The 22,014-nt window shown below is 39.7% G+C and overlaps 1 protein-coding gene and 1 pseudogene across 2 annotated transcripts; one reads left to right on the top strand and one right to left on the bottom strand.

The window, feature by feature from the left end:
• Positions 1-781: 781 nt before the first annotated feature.
• On the bottom strand, positions 782-10,153 carry ODC1 (ornithine decarboxylase 1). Of its 2 annotated transcripts, XM_069072268.1 has the most exons (12): positions 9,887-10,153; positions 6,850-6,986; positions 6,086-6,219; positions 5,443-5,616; positions 5,095-5,267; positions 4,718-4,852; positions 4,542-4,623; positions 4,225-4,308; positions 2,912-3,074; positions 2,707-2,819; positions 2,406-2,620; positions 782-1,877 (listed from the first exon to the last, which is right to left on the bottom strand). In XM_069072268.1, the coding sequence occupies exons 3-12, from the start codon at positions 6,185-6,187 to the stop codon at positions 1,733-1,735; spliced, it is 1,386 nt and encodes a 461-aa protein (XP_068928369.1). In that variant the 5' UTR covers positions 6,188-6,219; positions 6,850-6,986; positions 9,887-10,153; the 3' UTR covers positions 782-1,732. The 2 variants fall into 2 exon arrangements, with proteins under 2 accessions (XP_068928369.1, XP_068928370.1); XM_069072269.1 differs by lacking the exons at positions 5,443-5,616; positions 6,086-6,219 and having other exon boundaries at positions 5,095-5,269; positions 6,931-6,986; positions 9,887-10,151.
• Positions 10,154-17,429: 7,276 nt separating this feature from the next.
• Positions 17,430-22,014, top strand: part of LOC138148976 (very-long-chain enoyl-CoA reductase pseudogene) — an 86,108-nt pseudogene continuing 81,523 nt past the window's right edge.

Here is a 22,014-nt window from a genome sequence, read left to right as displayed (position 1 = left end):
TTTTTTTTTTTTTTTTTTTTTGAGGAAAGGCAGGGCAATTGGGGTTTGGCCAAGGTCACATGGCTAGTAAGTCTGAGGTTGGATTTGAACTCCGGTCCTCCTGACCCCAGGGCCAGTGCTCTATTTCACTGCACCACCCAGCTACCTGTTTCCCTTCTAATTTTAGCTGCCCCACTAATATACTCTTAAGAGTCCAAACAGATATCCATTATGTGTATGGCTATCTAGGCTCTGATAAACTTTCCTTTCTTCCTGTTGTAGGAATAGATATTGTTCTTGGAGTGGGGCACCAAATGACAGTTTGGAATATGGTAAAGGAGCTATAGTGCAGCCAAAAACACTGTTTAAATTCTGCTCAGTTTATAGCACATCTAATATGTTGTCCAGTGATAAAGCTTTCCACTATGAGCATCTAATTAACCTAAGTGGCAGAAAAAGCTAAAAAAGAGTGCCAGACCAAGAGTCTAGGACTTATTACAAGGAAAATAGATAATTAAATAAGTTGTTTCCTTCTATATAAAATGATACAATGATATATAAGTTTAAAAGCACTACATAAATTGTGGTTAATTCACCACCAACATTAAAGAAATTTTGCTAGTTTGTCTTTATGGACCCAAGTCTGGATTTTGGAAACTGATTTAGATTCTTGTGTAGGAAGGCCGAGTTAGTTCCTTTACTAGAAGGCCAAGTTAGCTCCTTCACTAAAAATCAAGAGCCATAGGAAATAACAGATATAAAATATAATGAAGGGTAAACACCTACAACACGGAAAAAAAAGTATTGCTGTTGAATTTATTGAGTTGTCACTATTGACAAACATTTTACATTCCTAATTCAATTTGCAACTCTACCCCAGTGGCAAAGATGGGGAGAATGGAGGAGAAGAAATAGAGAGTTTAAGGTCCAAGCAGGCAATGACCTAAGTCATCTTTTTGCTTTGACTCAAATTATCTTATCAACTAAACAAAGATATCCCCATTACCTCAACAATTAAGTATGCAAGGACATTAAACAGCCATTAGATTGGCTTAGGTCATCATTTTGACCTTTATAGTTAGAACTTGAAGTTTTAGCATCTTCTCTCAATCCTTTCACTTATAGCCTTCTTTCCTAGCCACAAAAAGGCAGGACAGAAATTGAATTCATTCTGACATCTTTTGCATCTTAAGTACAGGACCTTAAAAATGTCCTAGGATCTTGACATTACAATGGGAGTTCAAAATATATACACCTCCACTACCCCCTAAACCCGAACTAGAAGAAATCCTTTTTTTTTTTTTTTTTTTCAGAAAGGCTGAAACCTTTCTTTAATTGAAGAAATTGAATTCACTCTACTTGGCTTAATGGCATTATATGCAAACCAGTTTTGAATGACCATAAACATTTTCCAATACCTAATTATTTCAATATACTTTTATTTTAAAACAGGTCACAACACTAAGCTCAATCCCATTCTGCCACTGTACAAGCTACAAATGCTTGCTTAGCAGCTGAGGGGCAATCTTTAGAAGCATATTTGAAAAGTGAATAAAAATCCATATAAAACAAATATTCAAATAGTTTCCATAGGAACACAGATAAGTGTGACCCCATCTCTTAAGTCTTCCATATTGCTGCATTTGTGCCAAACCTATTCTTAAAACATATAACTCTAGCAGGAATTAAGTTAATGGTCCCCCAAAATGCTCTAATTCAAGCTAAGCTTGCAATTAATGGCTACAAACAGCATCTATACATTAATACTAGCTGAAGTACAAGTTGTCGAGTGATGTTCCATTCCACTTTCCCAAGCACAAGATAATGGCAAAGTGTTGATATCCTGATCCTCTACTTCTGCCGGAAAACCTTGGTTCTTGATTTGTTGCATGCATTGCCTGAGAGACACAGAAGTAGCATATTAAAAAGCCATACTGTATAAGTCTCATTTTTTGTTGAGTCATTTTAGTTGTATCCGACTCTTTGTGACCCCATTTGGGGTTTTCTTGGCAAAGATATTGGAGTAGTTTGCCATTTCCTTCTCCAGCTCATACAGATGTGGAAATGGAGTGTAACCTCTGGATCACACACAGATAGGAAGTGTCTGAGATTGTATTTGAACTCAGGTCTTTCTGACTCCGGGCCCAGCATTCTATCCACTGCATTACCTAGCTATCATTAAGTCTCATGAGACAGCATAGTCTTAAAATTCCCCCCGTTATTGTGGCAAACACAGTAGTAATGTAAATCAATCTCTTAATGCAGTTAGTTCTTTAATACCAGATCTTTCCAAGAGAGCACTTGTGAATTTACATGAATACAAATCCTGAAAGGTGTCTCTGTGCCTACTTACCCATTTTATATTATATATAATATATTGCCAATTATAGTATTAATTATGGAATAAAATCAATTTTAAAACTAACCATGCTGGCCCAGACATCACATAATAGATAGTTGGTGTCTGGAATCCATTGAAAGTAGAAGCAGCAGCAACAGTATAAGCACCCATGTTTTCAAACAGCATCCAATCTCCCACATGCATTTCTGGTAAATCACAGCGTTCAACAATTCGATCAAGGCCATCACATGTTGGTCCCCATATGCTACAAGAGTAATACTTCTCATCTGGTTTGGGTCTCTGAAAAAAATCCATGAAAATATTAGCTATTATACCACTGAAACAAGACCTTTACTTGTCTTGTTTCTTAAATGAACTCTTCTTACCTTTTGTAGAATAGGTTTAACATGAGCATGATCAAACAGGATGCAATTAAATGATCCATATACTCCATCATTTACATAGTACATAAAGGTTTGGTCATTTGCATCATCTTCATCTAAAAAAAGGGGGAGAGGAGAAAATCCCAATGAGTTTTTTGTATGAGTCAGATAAATTTATTTTACTTCAGCACTTTAGACTGCTACATACCATCAGAACCTGTCTGTTCCTTCAATACAAGTTTTTTGGCAATGATGTTAACTGCAAGCGTGAAAGCTGATGCAACATAGTATCTGCCTGGTTCAGCTATGATTCTCACTCCAGAGTCAGGTGGAAAATATTTGTCCAATGCTGGATTGATTACACTTGAGATCTGAGTAAGAGAATAAACTATAAATTATTTACAAGCAAATCAGGAGACAGCATTTGTTGAAGGCAATGTTTTTAAGTGAATCTCTCCATGGCATGTCAAAATCGGGGTCACTACCAATCAACACAAACATTGAACTTCACAGTACATAACATTTTATATATATAGTCTTACTTCCAGAACTAGTTAATTCTTCCAGACACCCTTAAAATCTACAGGATTTTTTTAAAGTGTCAAGTGTTGGGGTGGCTAGGACCTGAGTTCAAATCCAGCCTCAGACACTTACCACAAAGAGAAAAAAACACACACAAAAACTAGCTGTGTGACCTTGGGTAAGTCACTTAACCCCAATTGCCCCTCCATTCAAAAATAAATAAATAAATAAATAAAGTGTCGAGTGTTTTGTTACACAACATTTTTTAAAATTCCAAGCTCTCACTACAGTATATCAATAACTGCTTTAACAAATTAATCCTAGGGGCAGCTAGGTGACACAGTGTGTAAAGCACTGGCCCCAGGAAGTCAGGAGGATGTGGGTTCAGATGCGGCCTCAGACACTTCTCACACACACACACAAAACCTAGCCATTTAACCTTGGGCAAGTTACTTAACACCAACTGCCCTCCAAAAAGCAAAAAAAAAAAAATTAATCCTAGGGGCAGCTAGGTGATACAGTGAATAGAGCACCAGCCGTGGAATCAGGAGGACCTGAGTTCAAATCTGGCCTCAGACACTTAACAAAAAAATTAGCTGTGTGACCTTGGTCAAGTGATTTAACCCCAATTGCCCTACCTTCCCCCCCTCCAAAAAGCAAAAATTTAAAAAAAAAGTTAATCCTAGATAGATTTGTATACAAAATACTAGAAATGTTTTGGATATAAACCTTCATACAATTAGTCATGCGTATTGAAAAGTTACAAAAAACACAGAAAGAGCCAAGTAAAAATGAAGTTCTACAAATTTTAAGTTCTACAAATCTTAAGAGTAAATTAATAAAAACTAGCTGTGTAACCTTGGGCAAATAATTTAACCCCAACTGCCCTCCGAAAAAAAAAGTAAATTAATGGCCTAGCAAAATTTGAAAATTCTTTCCCAGATCATTTTAATTACCAAGAAATTCTAAATAGTTTTTAAAAACATAAGAATTAAGTACCTCTTCAAACTTAAGCTTTACATCTTCCGAACCAGGAAAGCCACCACCAATATCAAGAAGATACATGTTGAAACCAAACTCCACCTGCAGGTCAAGCAAATTAAACTGTCAGACAACATTATAGTTGCCAACCACAGAAATTTAACTTAAAAACAATCCTAAGATGTCAATGTTTTATTTTTTCAAAAGTTATATTAAAAATATAATGCTGAATAAGCTAGGGCAAGGTGGAAAGGCTATTTTGACAACTGTAGTAATTCTATTGCAAACTGGCTACCATGGGTGTTTTTTATACCCCTGTAAGCCCTATTACTTACCCCCATGTCAAAGACACATCGGGCATCAGAAACTGCTTGGACGAAGGTTTCTGGATCAGTACAACCACTTCCCACATGGAAACTAAGGAAGAGAAAATTATTCAATTATTTCTGACAGAATGACGAGTTAAGGAAATTTGACACCTTTCTATAAAATTCCAACATTATGAGCTTACCTGACTCCAATAACATCGATATTCAGTTCCTTTGCTCTCTCAAGAAGTAGCCTACAAATTTTGAGAGTGGCACCAAATTTAACACTTAGACGACAGACAGCTTTGGAGTCATCAGTGGCGATCCGCAAAACCAGTCTAATGAGACAAGAAAAAGGCAATCAAATTAGCTAATACTAATCATGTTAAGATTAAAGTGGAAAAAAAAAGTAGTCTTGGCACATATATTTTTAAGTAAGCTAAGATGGTTTACTCTATTTTTCAAAGATATATTAATCAGATGTTAATGTGCATCTACAGAATGTAAGTGTAAACTATGTAATGAATACAGGGTTTGGAATTATCTTAACCCAAAATACTGAAATATAGTGACTACTTACTTTGCCTTTGGATGAGCTCTGGCAACTTTCATTAGCTCTACTTCACTATCAAAAGTCATCATTTGTACTCCATTGTTGGCAGCATACTTAATTTGTGACACTTGTTTGCATGGATTTGCATAAATTATCCTCTCTGGAGGCACCCCAAGACTTTGTACTAATTGTATTTCAGTCTGGAGAGAGGGGAAGAAAAAGAAGCAATTTATTATGAGAACAGAATGAACAAAACCCAGAAAGTACTAAAAGTTATTTGAGCCGATTTTCAGTCTCTTCCCTAGATCTTAAATTTGACTTGTCTTCATATATATGTTGATTTGAGCAATTTACTCATATACAAATAAAGCTTACCTTGCTGGCACAATCAAATCCTGCTCCTAAAGCAGCAAGTGTCTTCACTACAGCTCTGCTGTCATTACATTTAACAGCATAAAAAGGAGTTACTCGAGGAAGAGCTTTGTACCATCTCAGATGTTTCTTTAGGATGTCACCAAGGTCAGCAACATAGAAGGCATCTTTATCATCCTGAAATAAGTATAGATTATCTAAAATGCTGCTTTGTTTTTTGGGGATTTTTTGCTTTTTTGGAGGGGGGAAGGTAGGGCAATTGGGACTTGCCCAAGGTCACAAGGCTAGTAAGTGTTAAGTGTCTGAGGCCAGATTTGAACTCAGGTCCTCCTGACTCCAAGGCCAGTGCTTTATTCACTTTACCACCTAGCGCCCCAATTATCTAAAATGTTTAAACATCTAAAGAAGTTCACAAAAATATAACTAAGGTCACCCTTTCTCAAGTCATTCTTTTTAACATCTATTTTTCCCTATTTAGTCACCCCAGAATGGAAGGGACAAGGTTTTAATATATTATTCTTCACTCCCCAAAAACAAAGTTTCCTTTGGGTTTTGTCTGGGTTTCTTTTAAGTTTCAGATACTATTTGTGCTAACAGGTTGCAGATAGCAGTTACTTAAGCAATATATACTTAGCTTAATACTTACAGAAGAAGAAACTTCATTAATTTTCTGGTCCAGAATATCCTTAGCAGTAAAGCCTTCATCAAGGAAACTGAAGTTAAATTCATCATTGCTAAAGTTGTTCATGGTTTCTTGATGTTCTTCTAAAGTGCAACAAACTATAGCAGAGACAGGAAAAGCAAAAAGTTGTCCTAAGTCTGAATACCAAAGATCCAAAAGCTTTAAAGATTCAATTTGAAGCAATAAATATTTAGTAAATAATTATTATACAAAAGGAACAGGTATACTTAACAAAATAAAGAAAAAGGATCTATTGTAGATGACACAACATAATATGTTAACATTTATAGAATGCTTTAATAAAGGTTCTACAAGACACATTATCTTATTTGTTCCTAATAACAGCCCACTGAGATAGGTAATATTTTCCCTCCATTGTAAAGATGAAGAAACGGAGGTTTCTACACAGGTTAGGTGAACTTCATTAGGTTACAGAGCTAGTAAGTGGTAAGGCAAGATTTGAATTCAGGTCTTCCAACTGAAATTTCCAAATTCAATACTCTTATTCACTTCCCTACCTATCTGCCTACAATAAAAGCTAAGTAAATACAAAGGAACTTCAAGGTAGAAGAATTGGTCATATCAGTTGTTTGAAGACAGTATCAGAGCTAAACCTTAAAAGCATGCATTCCAAGCTGGGTGAACAAGCTACAGGGAAGTAAAGACCCAGAAATGGCAGGTCAAAAAATCTTAAGATAAATACATAACAAATTAATTTAATTACTTACATGGGAAACTAAGAGATGGAATTTAAAGACAGACTATTTCCAGCTTTACACCGATGGTGGTTCTCCAGGAAGACAAAGTCCTGTTAAATACAAGGCTATGATTGTGCCTTCGGTGCAGCTGTTGCACTGGACGTTCTCTGATAAAGAGACATACAAAATGTACGATTCAAAAAAAACCATGTATAAGGCAAATCACAAAACTCCCAAAATATTTAAGAGGGCTATTTAATCATCATGAAAAATTAGTAATTTTTTCAGAAGTTCAATAAGTTTGTAATATTACAATTTGAAGGGAGCCTCCAATGCATGGTCATCTGACCTCTTCATTTTACACAACAAAGTGAGGCAGAGGAAAGTTTTAAGAACCTAGTTTGCAGTGACCAAATTTATAGAATATTTTCACTGAAATGCCACAAAAGATCTATCCCTAATTACATGTAGATAAGTTTAATATTTGAGTCTGATTTATTTTAAGAATATTGTTTCGATACTGTTTCCTTTGCAGGAAATTACATTATTTTGGTCATTGCAATCACTATAAACATATAGAATAATCTTGACTCTAATAGCTGCTGATCAGAATCAAGAAGTTGGTAGGCAAACACACAATTATCTTCACCCTCTTCTACAATCTTTCTACAAAACTTTCCAGATTCTGTCAACAGAGTATGTATGATACATTTTTTTCACTTGCAAGAAAAAATTTTTTGTTGCTAATTCTAATCTTTACAAACACAAAATAGAGTAATTAAGGTACCAATTGCTAGACTTATCTGTTCTTATGGCCTCCACTTACAGTCAAAAGTGGGTAATTTAAGTGAAAAGTAAACTTCAAAGTGCATTTGATATCATCAACTGTTTTAAAATATAACTTTAAATGAAATTCTCTTCCAGCCTTGCCAACCTTAAAACTTGTTCAAAGGTTTTAAGTAAAGCTCATCTTTGTCTATATAAAAACAGTTTACCATTAGGCAAAAACAAGGCTTTAAGCTATCTATTGGGCAGATTGTTTTTCCCTGTAAACATTTTTTAAGGTAAACTTCAGCCTTTATTCATATGTCCATAATAAAAGAAAGATATGTGCTACTTATGGTTGAAATGCTCTTTCCTCTAATTTATTATCCTATATGCTATCCACCAAAAATGAACTATGTATTTTTAAAACACATTTAAAGAGTTTTTTCAGATTTAGTAATAACGTACTTCATAGTCAAGTTATTTCTCCTATATTCCTGTTTCTGAGGTCCCTTCTCTTTCAGAACTTCGCTATGAAATCACAGGTATGTCTCTACTGTCTTAGTCCTCTAATCCCATTTTCTGAACCCAACTACATTTAATTTGCATTTTGAGATCAGCAGACCCAAATTTAGTCTCAAAGCCTTTTGTGGTTGGTGTTACAGAAAAATTTTGCATTTTGTTTAAATAGTATTTGGGGCAAGTGGGGAGGGATGAAAAAAATAAAGTACAATTAAGTCTGACTTTAAAAGCAAACAGCTGTCAACTTTGAGTTCTGGTCACTGGAGGGCCAGTACCAAAATTAGTTTTGTGAGCCATCATATAAATATACACATTTCTCTTTAAGATTTCTTTCTATGCTTAAAATTCTATACTCATTTGGGGTCTAAAGTATTCATGTATACTTCTAAATTTTTATAGGATTACCATTAGAATGAATACTCTGACCAACTAACAATACTTTAACCAACACCAACTAAGGAAATTGCTATTTCTAAGGTCATTTTAGCTCAAAGTTTATCAAAACTACTACAAGGCCATTTCAGCCAGAAGACCTAGTAAAAAAAAGGAGTAACTCCCACGGAAAGTTTCCTTATCAGATAAGTACTCTCCTAAATAGCTTACATTCAACCACTCCACCCAGCCCCTCCACCCCCAAAGAAAAAGAAAAATGTTTTATCCAGGGTATAATCATAAAAAGGGCCACCTGTTTGTAAGGTTGACTGGAAAAAAAAAAAAAAACCACCTAAGAGGAATAATTTGCTATTACCACAGCTAACATTTATTATAAGATGGTTTTAAAGCATTTTCCTCACAACTACCACATAAATCGGCATATTTATCAGCCTTTTTCAGATGAGTACTGAAACAGACCATAGGATTTAGTGGGACCTTTAAGTCCCACAAATAAGTCGGATCAACTTATTTTTCTACAAAGGAAGAACTGAAATGACTTGCCCAAGGTCACACAGACTTGTCAGACGAGTTCGTAGGAACATAGTGTAAAAGAGGGGCCCTTAAGGGCCCCCCACCTCACAGTCTTTGCAAACAAGTTCAAATTCGGATGGAGTCAACTGATTGATTTTTGCTTTAGGAACACGGGGCTGGGAGAGGGTGACGCGACCGCCCCGAGTGAAAGGTCACACAGTGAGTAGTGGCCAAGTTCGGTCTCCAGGAGTCAGTCCCTGCAGCGAACCACCCACGAACTCAAACAGGGGTGACTTAGCTTCCTGTCGCCTGCCCCCTTCAACTCCCCGGGAACTGAGGGTAAAAGAAGAAGTGAAAGGACAGCTGCAGCTCTCACCCTCCCTCCTCCCCGGCAAACCGCGTGGGGCCTGGCGGGGTGAAAGGAAGCGCCTCCGGGAAGAGCCATCAAACCCCAAAAGCACCCGTTACCTGCCGCATCAGCGGGGCCCGCGGCCGTGGCCCCCAGCCTTTCACCTCGCACTCGCCCCTGTGGGGGGTGGTCTGCTAGCCTGCCTCACTCCAGCTCTCGGCCGGCTCCCCCTCTCCTCCCCCGCCCCGTAGCAGGGTGGTCTCAACCACCGCTTCCTCCTCCGCCTCCTCCCCCTCAGGATCCGGGGTGGTCTCGCCCACCCGCCCCTCAGGAGACTAGTGCGGGGTCCCCGCCCGGCCTCGCTCACCCGCCAGCCTCCCAGCGCAGCCGGCCACGTCCCTTCCCGGCCGGAGGCCGACACCGGCTCCACTGGGACACGTGGCCGCTCTGAGCCGTCACAGGCCGCCGGTTGGTTGAGGTCCCAGGGACAGGCTGAGGGGCGCTTCCCCACCCCCAAACCCTCACCTTAAAGGGCATGGACGGAGTGGGCAGACCCCATGGAGATGCTCCAGATGAACGGAATTCGCCGGCTGCGGCGCCTTCCCCCCAACCTCCGCCCCCGTTCAGCCGCCTCCTGCCCAGCCGGAGGAGCCGCGCCGAGCCGCCGGCCCGAGGTGGCAGGAGAGCTGGTAGCAGAGAAGCTACCGGCGGCGGAGGCTGAAGGGGTCTGACAAAGCCCGACGGCTTCTCGGCGCCGCTACTTATAGCGCCGGCGGCGTCGTCATGGAGACGCACCAGCTCAAACCAGCCCCGATCGGTTCCGGCCGGGAGGAGGCGGAGGCAGGAGCGGCGCCCAGTAAGAGAACGAGGTGGGAAGAAGAGGAGCGAGAGGGGCGGTTAAACGTCAGCACATTCGAATACCGCCCCGAGTGTGCACGCCCCGCCCGCCCGTGCGCCTGGCTCGCGCCATCCCCCGCCTTCCCCTCCAGCAACCCCCCCCCCTCCACGCCCTAGCTTAAGCGGTGCAAGCCCTCTGGCAAGCTCGCGGACTCCCCCTTCCTGGGAGGGCGAGAGCGGGCGCAAACACTTAAACACACCCCCTCGCGCGCCTGGGGGTTTCCTGTAGTGCGCTTCTGCAGAGCGAGCACTTTCTTAGGGCTTTTACGTGCTTTTGTGGGCTCAGGCACCGGGATGAATTCTTGCAGCCTTGCAGTGGGCTTCGTAAACCTTTGTGAAGATAAGGTAAATGTATTGTCGTTCCCTGAGCATTTTTCCACCTTTCTTTGACCCACCAGCAAAACACGATTTCGAAACCAAACGTCCCTGACCTTAACCAAAGTGGGGAAAAAAGGAGCTTTCTTTACAACCTAGTATCTTTCTTCAGGCCTACCTGCAGGTCAAATAAAACCTCTTCGAGCACTTCAATCTTTCCGAAGGATCTCGGGAAGGCGCACACCCCCAAGGGCCGACTTTTGATCTGGGATTCTTTCTTTTAGTAGGGAGAGCTATTCTCTGCACTTAATTAGCTTTGGACTGACTGCTTTGAAATCCCTTAGGTAAAAGTTGCCAATGTATATGAAAAGATTGTTGCAGTAAATTAGTGAAGAAAATAGGGTTTAAGTGTATTTTTGGTCCTCAAGCTCCCTTCCCTCCTGGAGCCTCAGTTTCCTGATAAGTAAAATGAAAAAGACCTTAAAATCACATGGTCCACTTTCTTCCTTGAGAATCTGATGAAATAATAAGTGTAAAGTGTCTGGCACATAGTAAACACTATATAAATATTAGCTATTTTAGAGATGAGGAAACTGGGGCTAGTTAGTATCCTTGAAGCTGTTCACTAGTCTAGTACTATTATGTTCACTAGTCAATTGGTCTTGCCACTGCCCTTTAACCCCAGATATTCTCTAAATCCACTAATGAACATTTACTAAGCTACTCAGTACTACCTCAGTAGTGTCTGGAACTGTGCTAGGCACTGAGGATGCAAAGGTTAAAGCCTCGATGGAAGGCAAGAACTGTTTCTTTGGATCCCCAATTCTCCCTGAGGTCTCTTTCAGCCTTAAAATCCATGAGTCTATGAAACACATGTCTAAAATAAAAGGAGTTCACTGAGCCCATGGCATGGGACGAGTAAGAAAGACCAGGACAGTATCAAGTCCTGCTCCCTCTGACATAATACTGCTTGTGTGAGGGTGGGCAAGCCAATTAAATTCTGTGCTCTAGGCAGCTCTCTTAAGACAAAGCTGAATTCTTGAGTAGTGGAAGTACCCCACGTGGAGTTCCCTTCTCCAAAGAAATCATGGGGTGGGCCCCTAATCCTATTTTCTGATAACTGTACTGGGCATTGTTATTTGGCCATAATTTTTTTTTTTTTTTTGCTTTTTTGGAAGGGGGAGGGCAGGACAATTGGAGTTAAGTGATGTGCTCAAGGTCACACGGCTAGTAAGTGTGTCAAGTGTCTGAGGTGGCATTTTAACTCAGGTCCTCTTGACTCCAGGGCTGGTACTCTATTCACTTCCCCACCTAGCCACCCCCATAAACATTTTATTACAAAGTATGTTCTTGATGACAAACCTGAGAAATAGTAAAAGAATTTTTTTTTCTACAAACTTCTGTAGGATTCAAAATTCTGTAATACTTACCATACTGCTTCTTAAATGTAGTCTCTTTGAAGGGACAAAACTGTTTCTTTCTCTTTCACACTCTCAATGATTCTCTGTCTCTTATGCATGCATACACTCTCACACAAATACAAAACAGTATAACCAAGTGCTAAATTGAATATAAACAATTCCCTAAGAGAACTTGAATCTTTGGGGAATTTGTTTCTGTGTATGCACGCATATATGCTTGCTGTTCTGGCATAGAAAGTCTTTGGGGGGCTTCCTCTATCCTTTTTCAAATATTCAAACAAAAATAGTGTATCCCTCAATCAGGAACAGAATATTCCACAAATAATAACCAGCTGGTTATGGACATCACCAGTGTTCAGATAATCCTATTCAGGGATAAAGAGAACAGACAACTGCTTCACCTTGGAATCATCGGAGAGAGTGTGAGGTCACTGACTCTTCCATGTCCCTCCCCTCGTTTCCCACATCCACCCAGTTGCTAAATCCTATTGATAAGGTGCCACCGTATCCATGAAGTCTTCCTTGATTCCACCTCCCCCCCAAACCCAAGCTAAAAGTGATTTCTCTTCAACATTTTAATATTGATTTGTGTGGGTGCCATATCCTTCGCAGACACTGTATAATAAATTTTTTAGGGCAAGGATTGTGCTATTTTTAATTTTTATGTTCTAGGGCCTAAGCCCAATGCCGAATAATATGCAGCAAGCACTTCATAAGTGCTTCACAAATTGCTAGTGGTAAACGGAAATTGAAAAAATGGAGTGGGATTCAGGAAACCCAGGATTCTAGTCCTAGCTCTGTCAATAAGTAGCTGTGTTACCTTAACCTCTCTAGGCCTGACTTGCTTCATTTATACAATGAGAGGGTTTGACCAGATGGTCTCTGAGGGTTTCTTTCAGTTCTAGAGTTATGATCCTTTGAACTCTCTAGACCTCAGTTTCCTCATTTATAAAATAAGGATATAGGATTAGATGAGCTCTAAGGTTCAGCTTTAAAATTCTGTCATTTCTATAACTTTTAACAGTATCCTGAAGAATATCTTTCCACAGAATACTATCCTCTTTTTCAGCCCCTTGTATGGGCACTACCTTCAGAGCCGGCCGTGAGTCTTGGCCAAGAGCTGATTAGTCTCTCTTATACCATTCTCTGTTATCCAGATAGTTATGTCATAAGCCTGTGACCTTAATACAGAAGGTAAGAGAACAGCCTCATACAACTCATATATCTAGATAAGTTTTGTTCAAGGTTATGGTACCACTGACTGGTTCTAGAAATAGGTTAAGGGCATGGAAATGCAAATGGTCTCCATAGATGTTATAGTTCCACCTTCTTTAAGGGGCATGTTTCTTCTGGTCTTCTGATATACTCTATACCAACAGCCTATATTCACCTCAGATGCCAACATCGATTAGGTATCCATGAAAAAACAAGCAGCACTAGTCTTATCATCCATTTCTGTTATTTTTATCCTCCTTTTTGGGATAATATCTCTGAACTCTGCCTCCTGCTCTCTGCTCTGAACTTTCTGCTTTAATTCAGCAATTAAAGAAATTCTATACTTTACCTCATTTCCACATCTTCACCTTAGAATCTTTGAGCATTACAGTTGAAAAGAGGGGCAGCTCATGGTTGACCTTGCAAGCCTATCATATACCTTGTAGAGAAACTGCCTAAGTAAGACTTGCAGGTGGCTAGAATCTTGGAATGGAAGCAGCACAGTGGGACTCTTTGAAAAGGTCAGGAATGCAACAGGAAAGTAAAAAGTATTATAATATATGAATAAAATCATATACATATATTTGTACAATTATGCTACTAAGCATTTAGCCAGAGATATACTGCTACAGTCACATAAATACATGCATACACACATAAAGAGAGGAAACGTGGTGGTTGTCTAGACCTATGATTTCATTGGTATAGAAAACTTTCTAAGACGATAAGTTGCAGAACAGTTGCTGATCTGTACATGGGTACATATATAAAATTATCTATAATCAGAACTTCAAGGATTACTTAAAGTCATTCATTTGATCTGTGTTTCGCCCCCATTCCACTCCCCATACCATTGTCAATAGCAAGACATCCTCCTCCTTCCACACCCATACACACACCAAGCTGTCACTCTGGGCATAGCAACCTTGCCCAGTTTGGCCCATGAGAGAGTCCCTGATGAGAAAAAAGTGGAAGTGACTGAAATGTAATTGCTTTTACTCCTACTGCTTGAGGCAAACTTTCTTTGAGAGTCAAGCACCTGGAGTCTGGTAGCTGACTCACTGAGAAGGGAAGTTCCACAAAGGTAGTCTTATGCAATGTGATGAGAGGGATAAATTTGATACAATAAGATAAATTGATGAGTAAATTACATCTTATTTAAATACATACTTTAAAATATATTCTCAGTGTATCTTCCTCAATTAATAGAGAGTAAAGGAGTAGCAAATTATTGTGGAATAAAGCATTGCATAGAACTTTATTTTGCAATCATATTTTAAATTTGTATAATATTTCGTACTTAGCAAAGTGCTTTAATATTCATTATCTCATTGGAGTCTCTCTGAAAACTTTTGATGAGTCATGTCCATTTTATAGTGGCTTGGAGAGTGGTTTGTCTAGGATCATTCAGCTGTTAAGTATCACAAGCAAGTCAAAACATCACCCTTGTGATGTCTTTGGTCCTCTTAGAGAATGAAAGATGAATAACAACAATAACAGTATCAAGCTGAGCTAAGACTCGAACCCAGTTCTCCTACCTTGAATTCTAAGGCTCTTAGGTGGAAATTCTCATATAGAGCTATAATCTCATCAGGGTCAGCACTCCCTACTCTTCTGCAGATCTGCAAGTTCATATTTTCTCATCCTATGAAATTCCTGTCTGGGCATTTCTCTACATGGAGGATCCACTGAACATACTGTTGACTTTCCTCTGAGTCTTATCCCTTGAAGTATTAATGTATGAACCTTTTGGATTATTCATCTGCCATCTCTCATTCCCTATATGTGACAGACGCACCTCCTTTTCTGGTCATACATGTCCTTGATAATGTTTTTTATGCCACTTCTTGTTCCCAAGTTACGGTGGGTACCATGCTGTATCCTCCTCATATCCAGCATGCCTCTGATCTTCCCTCCCAACCCTTGTTTTACCTTTATTTCTGATTCTCTTGAAATTCTAGTATGCCATGATTTATAGGCATTTGGCATCCCCAGGGGAATTTTGGTGGTAAAAAGATGGATTTTTGTATCATGAAACTGCTTAGGATCATTGAAAGCATTTTGCAGTTTCCCAAATGTTTTCAGTAATGATTTGTTTCCTCTTCTTTAATTCTAGGCCTGGCTCATTGTCCCTCTACAGTGCCTATCTATGATATATGTACCAATGGAGGAACTCACTTCCAATTGAATGTCTTAAACTGGGCAATGAGCATTCTTTATCCACATGTTTTGTTTTTGGTTTTGTTTGCTGCATGAAGATAGTTCGTTATCATAGGTTTAGACCTGGAAGGAAGCTGTATAGCTGTTTAGTCCACTCCCCTCATTTTATAGGTGAGGAAACTGAGACCCAGAGAGATTAAGTGATTGGTCATGGTCACAGGGATTTTATGTTTGGTGTAGAAGCTACAAAAGAAATGGGGGAAGTACAGGCCTGAGAGTGCCACAATATCCTGGTGTTCCTAGCCATTTTGTCTAAATGTTTAGACAAACTTCATTTTTTTCTAAGTACTTTTCTTTTGTGAAGTATATGCTCTTATTTTGTTGCACCCCATGTGTTTCTGTGCAGATGTACTGTAGTTTAAGTAACTCTTCTTTAATGCAAACAGATCAAACTTGTAATAAGAAAATGTGGTCTAGACTCCATACACCAGTGGGTTGTATGGTGATTGAAATGTAGAACAAGTAGAAGTAATAGCTGGCATGGGTATAGCAACCTAAGGTTTACAAAGTGCTATACATACATGCTTTATCTCCTTTGATCCTTCTAGCTACAGATGAGTTAGGTAGTGAAAGTACATCCACACTGTAGTGATGGAACTAGGATCAGACATAAAGTGATTTCCTAAGGTCACGCAGACTGTAAACGAGAGGACTGGGAATCAACTCCAGGTCAAGTATAGTTCCGTCTACTACACTATGTTCTCCTTCTATCCAAAATGAGTATTGTCTTTTTCTAAGTAGTCTCCCATAAGTGGCCCTACACTTGCCTGTTTCATTGAAGCTGCCATTATTGATTGGTATACAAGGTGTTTCAAAAGTCTCATTGGAACCCTAATAGCTGTAATAACTTTAAACCGCCCCGAGGATTTTTTGGTATTACAATAACCTTTCTTTTAGGAATTGCCTTCAAAGTCAGTTTAGCTATGTGATCATGGGCAAGTTACTTGACCCATCTACTCCTCCAGTGACATCCATAATTAGAGGAATGACTCAAGTAGTTTTTCTTCATTAGTTAGCTCTTCTACTTTTAGATATCCATGAAATAATGTGAGCCAAAAGAAGCCTTGGCATCTGCTAAGGTAATAGTAATAATTTTGTTGTTGTTGTTGTCGAGTCATTTCAGTCACATCTGACTTTTTATGACCTCATTTGGGATTTTCTTGGCAAAGATACTGGAGTGATTTGTCATTTCCGTCTCCAGCTCATTTTACAGATGAGGAAACGGAGGCAAACAGGGTTAAATGACTTGCCCAAGGTCATATAGCTAGTTAAGTATCTGAGGCCAGATTTGAACTCAGGAAGATGAATCTTCCTGATTCCAGGGCAGCTGCTCTATCCACTGAACTGTTTAGCTTCTCGGTAACTATTTTACATATTACATACATACATATACATCTATATGTATGTATATGCACACATACCTATACAGGTATATACATACACATTTATAAATACGTGTGTGCATATATGCTCATGCATGTGTTTACCTTTAATATTTATACAGTATGTCCATTATAACAACTTTGTGAGACAGGTAGTCCGTGTGATATTATGCCCATTTTTACAGAGTAGGAATCTGAAGCCTAAAGAGATAAGGTGATCTGTTCAGGGTTGCAGAGATAGTGTAGAAGCAAGAATTCCAATCTGGCTCTTCTGACCCTAAAACCTGTGTTCTTGAACTAATTTCTTTTTGTGTTGCTGCTTGTGAGCTCCTTGTGGCTGCCTTCCTCCCTGACAAGTTGTAGCAGCACCTCTGCTGGGCTTTACTACTGTCCCATTTTGAGTCTGGCTCCACCCTAGCCCTTGCTATGGGGTGTTACCCCTGTTATGGGGCACACCTTGGGGAAGCCCCAGGTCACGAAAGATTTCTTCCACCCTTGTGCTGGGGAATAACTTTTGTCAAGAGGACTGGTGGAGCTTGCATAATCCCAGCTTCCTGAAGGTGCGCCCTAAGCCCCGGAACAGATATCTGAGCCCTATGAAAGGCTTGTGTCGTCATCATGAAGGGGCTTGCCAAGAGTGGCCATGCCACCACCTTGCGCCACCCAGCATCTTTGATGTTTAGGGAGATGTTTGGAAAGGGCTGGTGTGACTTCCTTGGAGTGCTCACAGCTTCTAGAGGAGGGAGTTCCTTAAAACAGAGGAAACTGGAGATATGTGGGTGGACAGCCAAGCCCTGGCGAGGCTCACCCATGACTGATGATGCTGACCTTCCACATAGCCTTTGCTTGAGAGTGTCCACACCTCTTCAGTTTCCATCAGCTCCCACCCCTCTGATGGCAGCAGCAGGGGTGGTACCCGACGGAAAGGAGGATGCTTCAACTACTGTGAGTTTCATGACTTCAAGGGTAAAAAGGGATGTGTCAGTCCCCACTCAGAAGGGAACCTAGATATGAGATATAATTCCTTTTATTCTAGGTAGGGCAAGGATGTATGTAGTGAGGAAGAAGGAATGTGTTTCAATGAAAGGGAAAAAATATTATAGAGTAGAGATTCTTAAACTAGAGTCCACCGAACCATACAGAGGCATGGATAGATTTCAAGGATCAATGAACTTGGTTGGGAAAAAAATACATCTTTATTTTTATTAACCTCTAACTAACACTTACCATTTCCTTCAATTTTGAATATAGACAGCAAACCACAGTGGTATTAGGCTTCATTTGGCTTCCACAGTGATCCATGACATACAGAATAGTTAAGAACCCCTGCCAGATCAGTGTTAAAAAGGACCAAAGAAGGAAGGGAATGGTCCAGGAAGGAGGAAAAAATGTTTAGAGAAGACAAGAAAAACAAATGGAAGATGAAAGAGTAAAAGGCAGGAAGGAAAGGAGTAAAGAAGGAAGAAAGGGAGGGAGGGGGGAAGGAAAGAAAGGAAGGAAGGGAGGAAGACCTCTACTTTGTTCCTCCAGCTGCTAGCACTGTCTCCTTCAGAGTTACTTGGTATTTGATTTATATGTGACTTGCATATATGAAAGACAGTGTTGCTTAATGGATAAAGAGCTGACCTTAAAAAGGAAGGAAAGGAAAGGAAGAAAGATAAAAGGGTAGAAAGTAGAAGTGAAAGAAAGGAAAAGAAGGAGGAAAGAGATGAAGGAAGAAAAAAGAAAGGAAGACATAGAAGAAAATGAAGGAGAAGGAAGATAAAAGAAAGGAGAGACAGAAAGCGAAGAGGGGTAGGAGGCAGCTCCGTGGTGTAGTGGCTAGAAGGCTGGGCATGGAGTTGGAAACACCTGAGTTCAAGCTTGGCTATAGATATTTACTAGCTATGTGACCCTCAACAGCTCGCTTGGGCTTTGTCTCCCTCAGTTTCCTCAACTGTAAAATGAAGATGATAATAGCAATTACCTCTTAAGGTTGTTGTAGGGTCCAAAGAGATAATGTTTGTAAGGCACATCCCATAGTGATTAGCACGTAATAGGTGCTTAACACATACCTGTTTCCTTCTTTCCCAGGAACCATGACACTTTTATCTATATCTCCCCAGGGGTTAGAATAGTACTTTGCACCAAGAAGACACTTAATAAATTTTTCTTGAATTTCAGTTTATTAAAGGAAGAAAATAAAAATATAAACTCTTCTGTTTGGTTCTGTAAAACTATTTACAACCTGGGCCCTTCTTAGCATTGCAGTATCCTTACATGAAGTTTCCCTCTGCAACCTCTAAGCTCTAACCATACTAGCTTACTTGTTGCCCTTCACACATTGCTCTCCATCTCCTGTCTCTCTGCCTCTGCATGGCTGTCCCCCATGCCTAGCCTTTCTGTGCTGCCACCTCTTGGAATCCCTGGTCCCCAACAAGACTCCACTCAAGTACAGCATCCTTCCTGAGACCTCTGTTGTTCCTCCAGCTGTTAGCACTTTCTCCTTCAAAGCTACTTTGTATTTGATTTGTATGTGATTTGTATATATGAGAGGCAGTGTCACTTAATGACAAAAAACTGAACTCGGAGCAGGAAGACAAATTCAGCTTCAGCTGACACACAATTGCATTGTAACCTTGGACAAGTCCCTTAACCTTTTGGTGTCCTAAGCAACTTGCTGAGTATAAATTGTAGAGAATTCCTGTTTTGCATATATACAGTGAGTTTCTTATAGGGGCTACCATACCAATGAAATAAGTCCTCTAATTCCTATCCTGGAAGCAACTAGGACAAGTCACTTAAGTGTCTACCTTAGTTTCCTGTAAAATGGGGATAAAAATGGGGGGGGGGAGAAGGAAATGGTATTTATATAACACCTATTATGTGCTAGTAACTGTACTTAGTGCTAAGGGGCTATTATTATTTCCATTTTATAGTTAAGGAAACTGAGGCAGACAGAGGTTATTAAGTGACTTGCCCAGGGTCAAACAACCAGTGAAATATCTGAGACTGACTGAATTTGAATTCAGTTCTTCCTGACTTCAGACCCAGTTCTCTATCCACTTCCTACCTCACTGCCTCAAAAACAGCACCAAGGTTTATTGTCAGGATGAACTTCGATAATATTTGCATAGCACTTAGCACAGTGCCTGGTACATAGTAGGTACTTACTAAATGCTTGTTCCTTCCCTTCTTCAGTCATTATTCTTCTATATATTTATATGTGCACAGTGTCTCCCTCATTAGAATGTTAGCTCCCTGAGGAGAGTGATTGTTTCACTTTTGTCTTTGTGTTCCCAAAGCTTAGAAGCCTGGCATATTTTTTGTTGTTGTTCAGTTGGGTCAGACTCTTCATGCCCCCATTTGGGGTTTTCTTTGCAAAGATACTAGAGTGGTTTGCTATTTCCTTCTTTATCTCATTTTACAGATGAGGAAACTGAGGGAAAGAGTATTAAGTGACTTGCTCAGGGTCACATAGCTAGTAAGTATCTGAGACAAGTTTTGAACTCTAGAAAATGAGTCTTGGGGCAGATAGGTGGTGCAGTGAATAGAGCACTGGTCCTAGAGTCAGGAGGACCTGAGTTCAAATTCTACCTCAGACACTTAACACTTACTAGCCATGTGACCTTGGTCAAGTCATTTAACCCCAATTGCCCTGCCTTTCCCTCTCTAAAAAGCAAAAAAAAAAATGAGTCTTCCTAACTCCAGGCTCAGTGTTCTGCCACCTGTGTTGTGTGGCATATTGAGGTGCTTAATAAATGCTATTCATTTGTTTGATTGATAAATAAAGGGGAGGAAGGAAAACAACATTCCCTTTGAAAATGTCTTAGCTTTTCATGAAGTATACCAGAGTAGACCAGAGGGGCCTACCCCTATTGTCCACAGAGTGGGTAGAAGTAGACTTTCCCAAAGAAGTCAGAGAAATCCAAGTAGGTTTTGAAGGAGATGCCCATCCCCTACTTCTGAAGAAATCTTTTCATCCTGACCTTTTCAGGGGAGTGGCTGCAGGATGACTATTTGTCAGTGACAAACTAAATTCCTTCATAAATTCAAAGACCATCCCAGAGGCCAGGCCTCACCCTGTCCTGTAGGGCTTTCCAAAATGTGGGGTGTATAGCTTTGGAGAGGTGGTGTGACCTCTTGGGGGGGGAAAGGAGGGAGAGGAGCAATAGTCAGAATCATTTGGATGATTTTTCTCCTATATAAATCCTCACACTGTTCTAGGAAAATAATTTTCATATCAAAGTTAACAAAACTGAAACTAATGTGGTAAATTCAGCCCAATAATTATTTAATTTTTAAATTTTATTTAATGTGATTATGCACAAATGAGGCCAAATTCCAGTTGACCTCTGTCAGATCTCAACACAGGTGCTATCTGCTCTAGCTGTGGCCATTTGTAGGTTCATCATATAAGTGAATTGCTTGTCACACAGCTTTCTGCATTTGAATGTGACGTGTACAAATTCACAGTTAAACAGTCTGTATGTAGAAATTAAAAGTGCCATGATAGCAGTTATATTTCTCAATATCATTCCTTTTGGTAAGTATAGTATAAAAAAAACTGCCAAAATAACTTATAAATTTTTAAAAGCCCTACAATAGTTACAAATATGAAAATTATAATGGAATTTATTAATATTGCTGCCACATTATTTTATCATTTAATACTTCTTTTGTGTGGTTCTAAAATGTAGGAAATTCTTAATTTTATTTGAATAAAGTATAAACTGGCATGCCTGTGGTTCCTTTTACTGAGGAGGCCATGTCTGGCAGATCTTGTGAGTTTGGGAGTTCTGAACTACAATAGAGCAAAAGCTAGTGGAGAATCTGCACTAAGTCCAGCACCAGTGTGGTGACCCTCCCCAAGACCCTCAAGAAGAAGGCCATCATGTTGCCTAAGGAAGAGAAGAAAAAGCAGGCAGATTCCATGCTGATCAGTATTGGGAATGGGCCATGACTGGCTGCTGCTTTTCCATACTCTGCTCAAACAGACAAGTAAGAAAGTGTAAACTAGGAAAATTATTTGCATACATTGTTTTATGAAAAGTGTAGGGGAATATGACTTTTTCTTTCTTCCTTTCTTCCTTTTCTTTCCTTCCTTTCTTTTTTCTTCCTTGCTTGCTTTCTTTCTCTCTTTCCTTCTCTCCTCTATCTTTCTCTTTCTTTCCTTCCTTTCTTTCTTTCTTTCTTTCTTTCTTTCTTTCTTTCTTTCTTTCTT

Source organism: Petaurus breviceps, unplaced genomic scaffold, assembly GCF_028583685.1.
Source record: "Petaurus breviceps papuanus isolate PSGF00001 unplaced genomic scaffold, PetGlider_PUasm1.0 90845, whole genome shotgun sequence".
Lineage (NCBI taxonomy): Eukaryota > Metazoa > Chordata > Mammalia > Diprotodontia > Petauridae > Petaurus > Petaurus breviceps.
Note: the sequence above shows the minus strand (reverse complement) of the source record. Positions and strands in the feature narration are given on the sequence as shown.

Bases quoted from the DNA above. Each gene is read 5' to 3' on its own strand.
- ODC1 (XM_069072268.1), bottom strand. From the start codon at position 6,187: ATGAACAACTTTAGCAATGATGAATTTAACTTCAGTTTCCTTGATGAA. The intron at 5,268-5,442 runs GTAAGCTTTATT...CCCTCTCTCCAG, and splicing joins GATTTGATTGTGCCAGCAAG to ACTGAAATACAATTAGTACA. The intron at 4,624-4,717 runs GTAAGCTCATAA...TCTCTTCCTTAG, and splicing joins ATCGATGTTATTGGAGTCAG to TTTCCATGTGGGAAGTGGTT.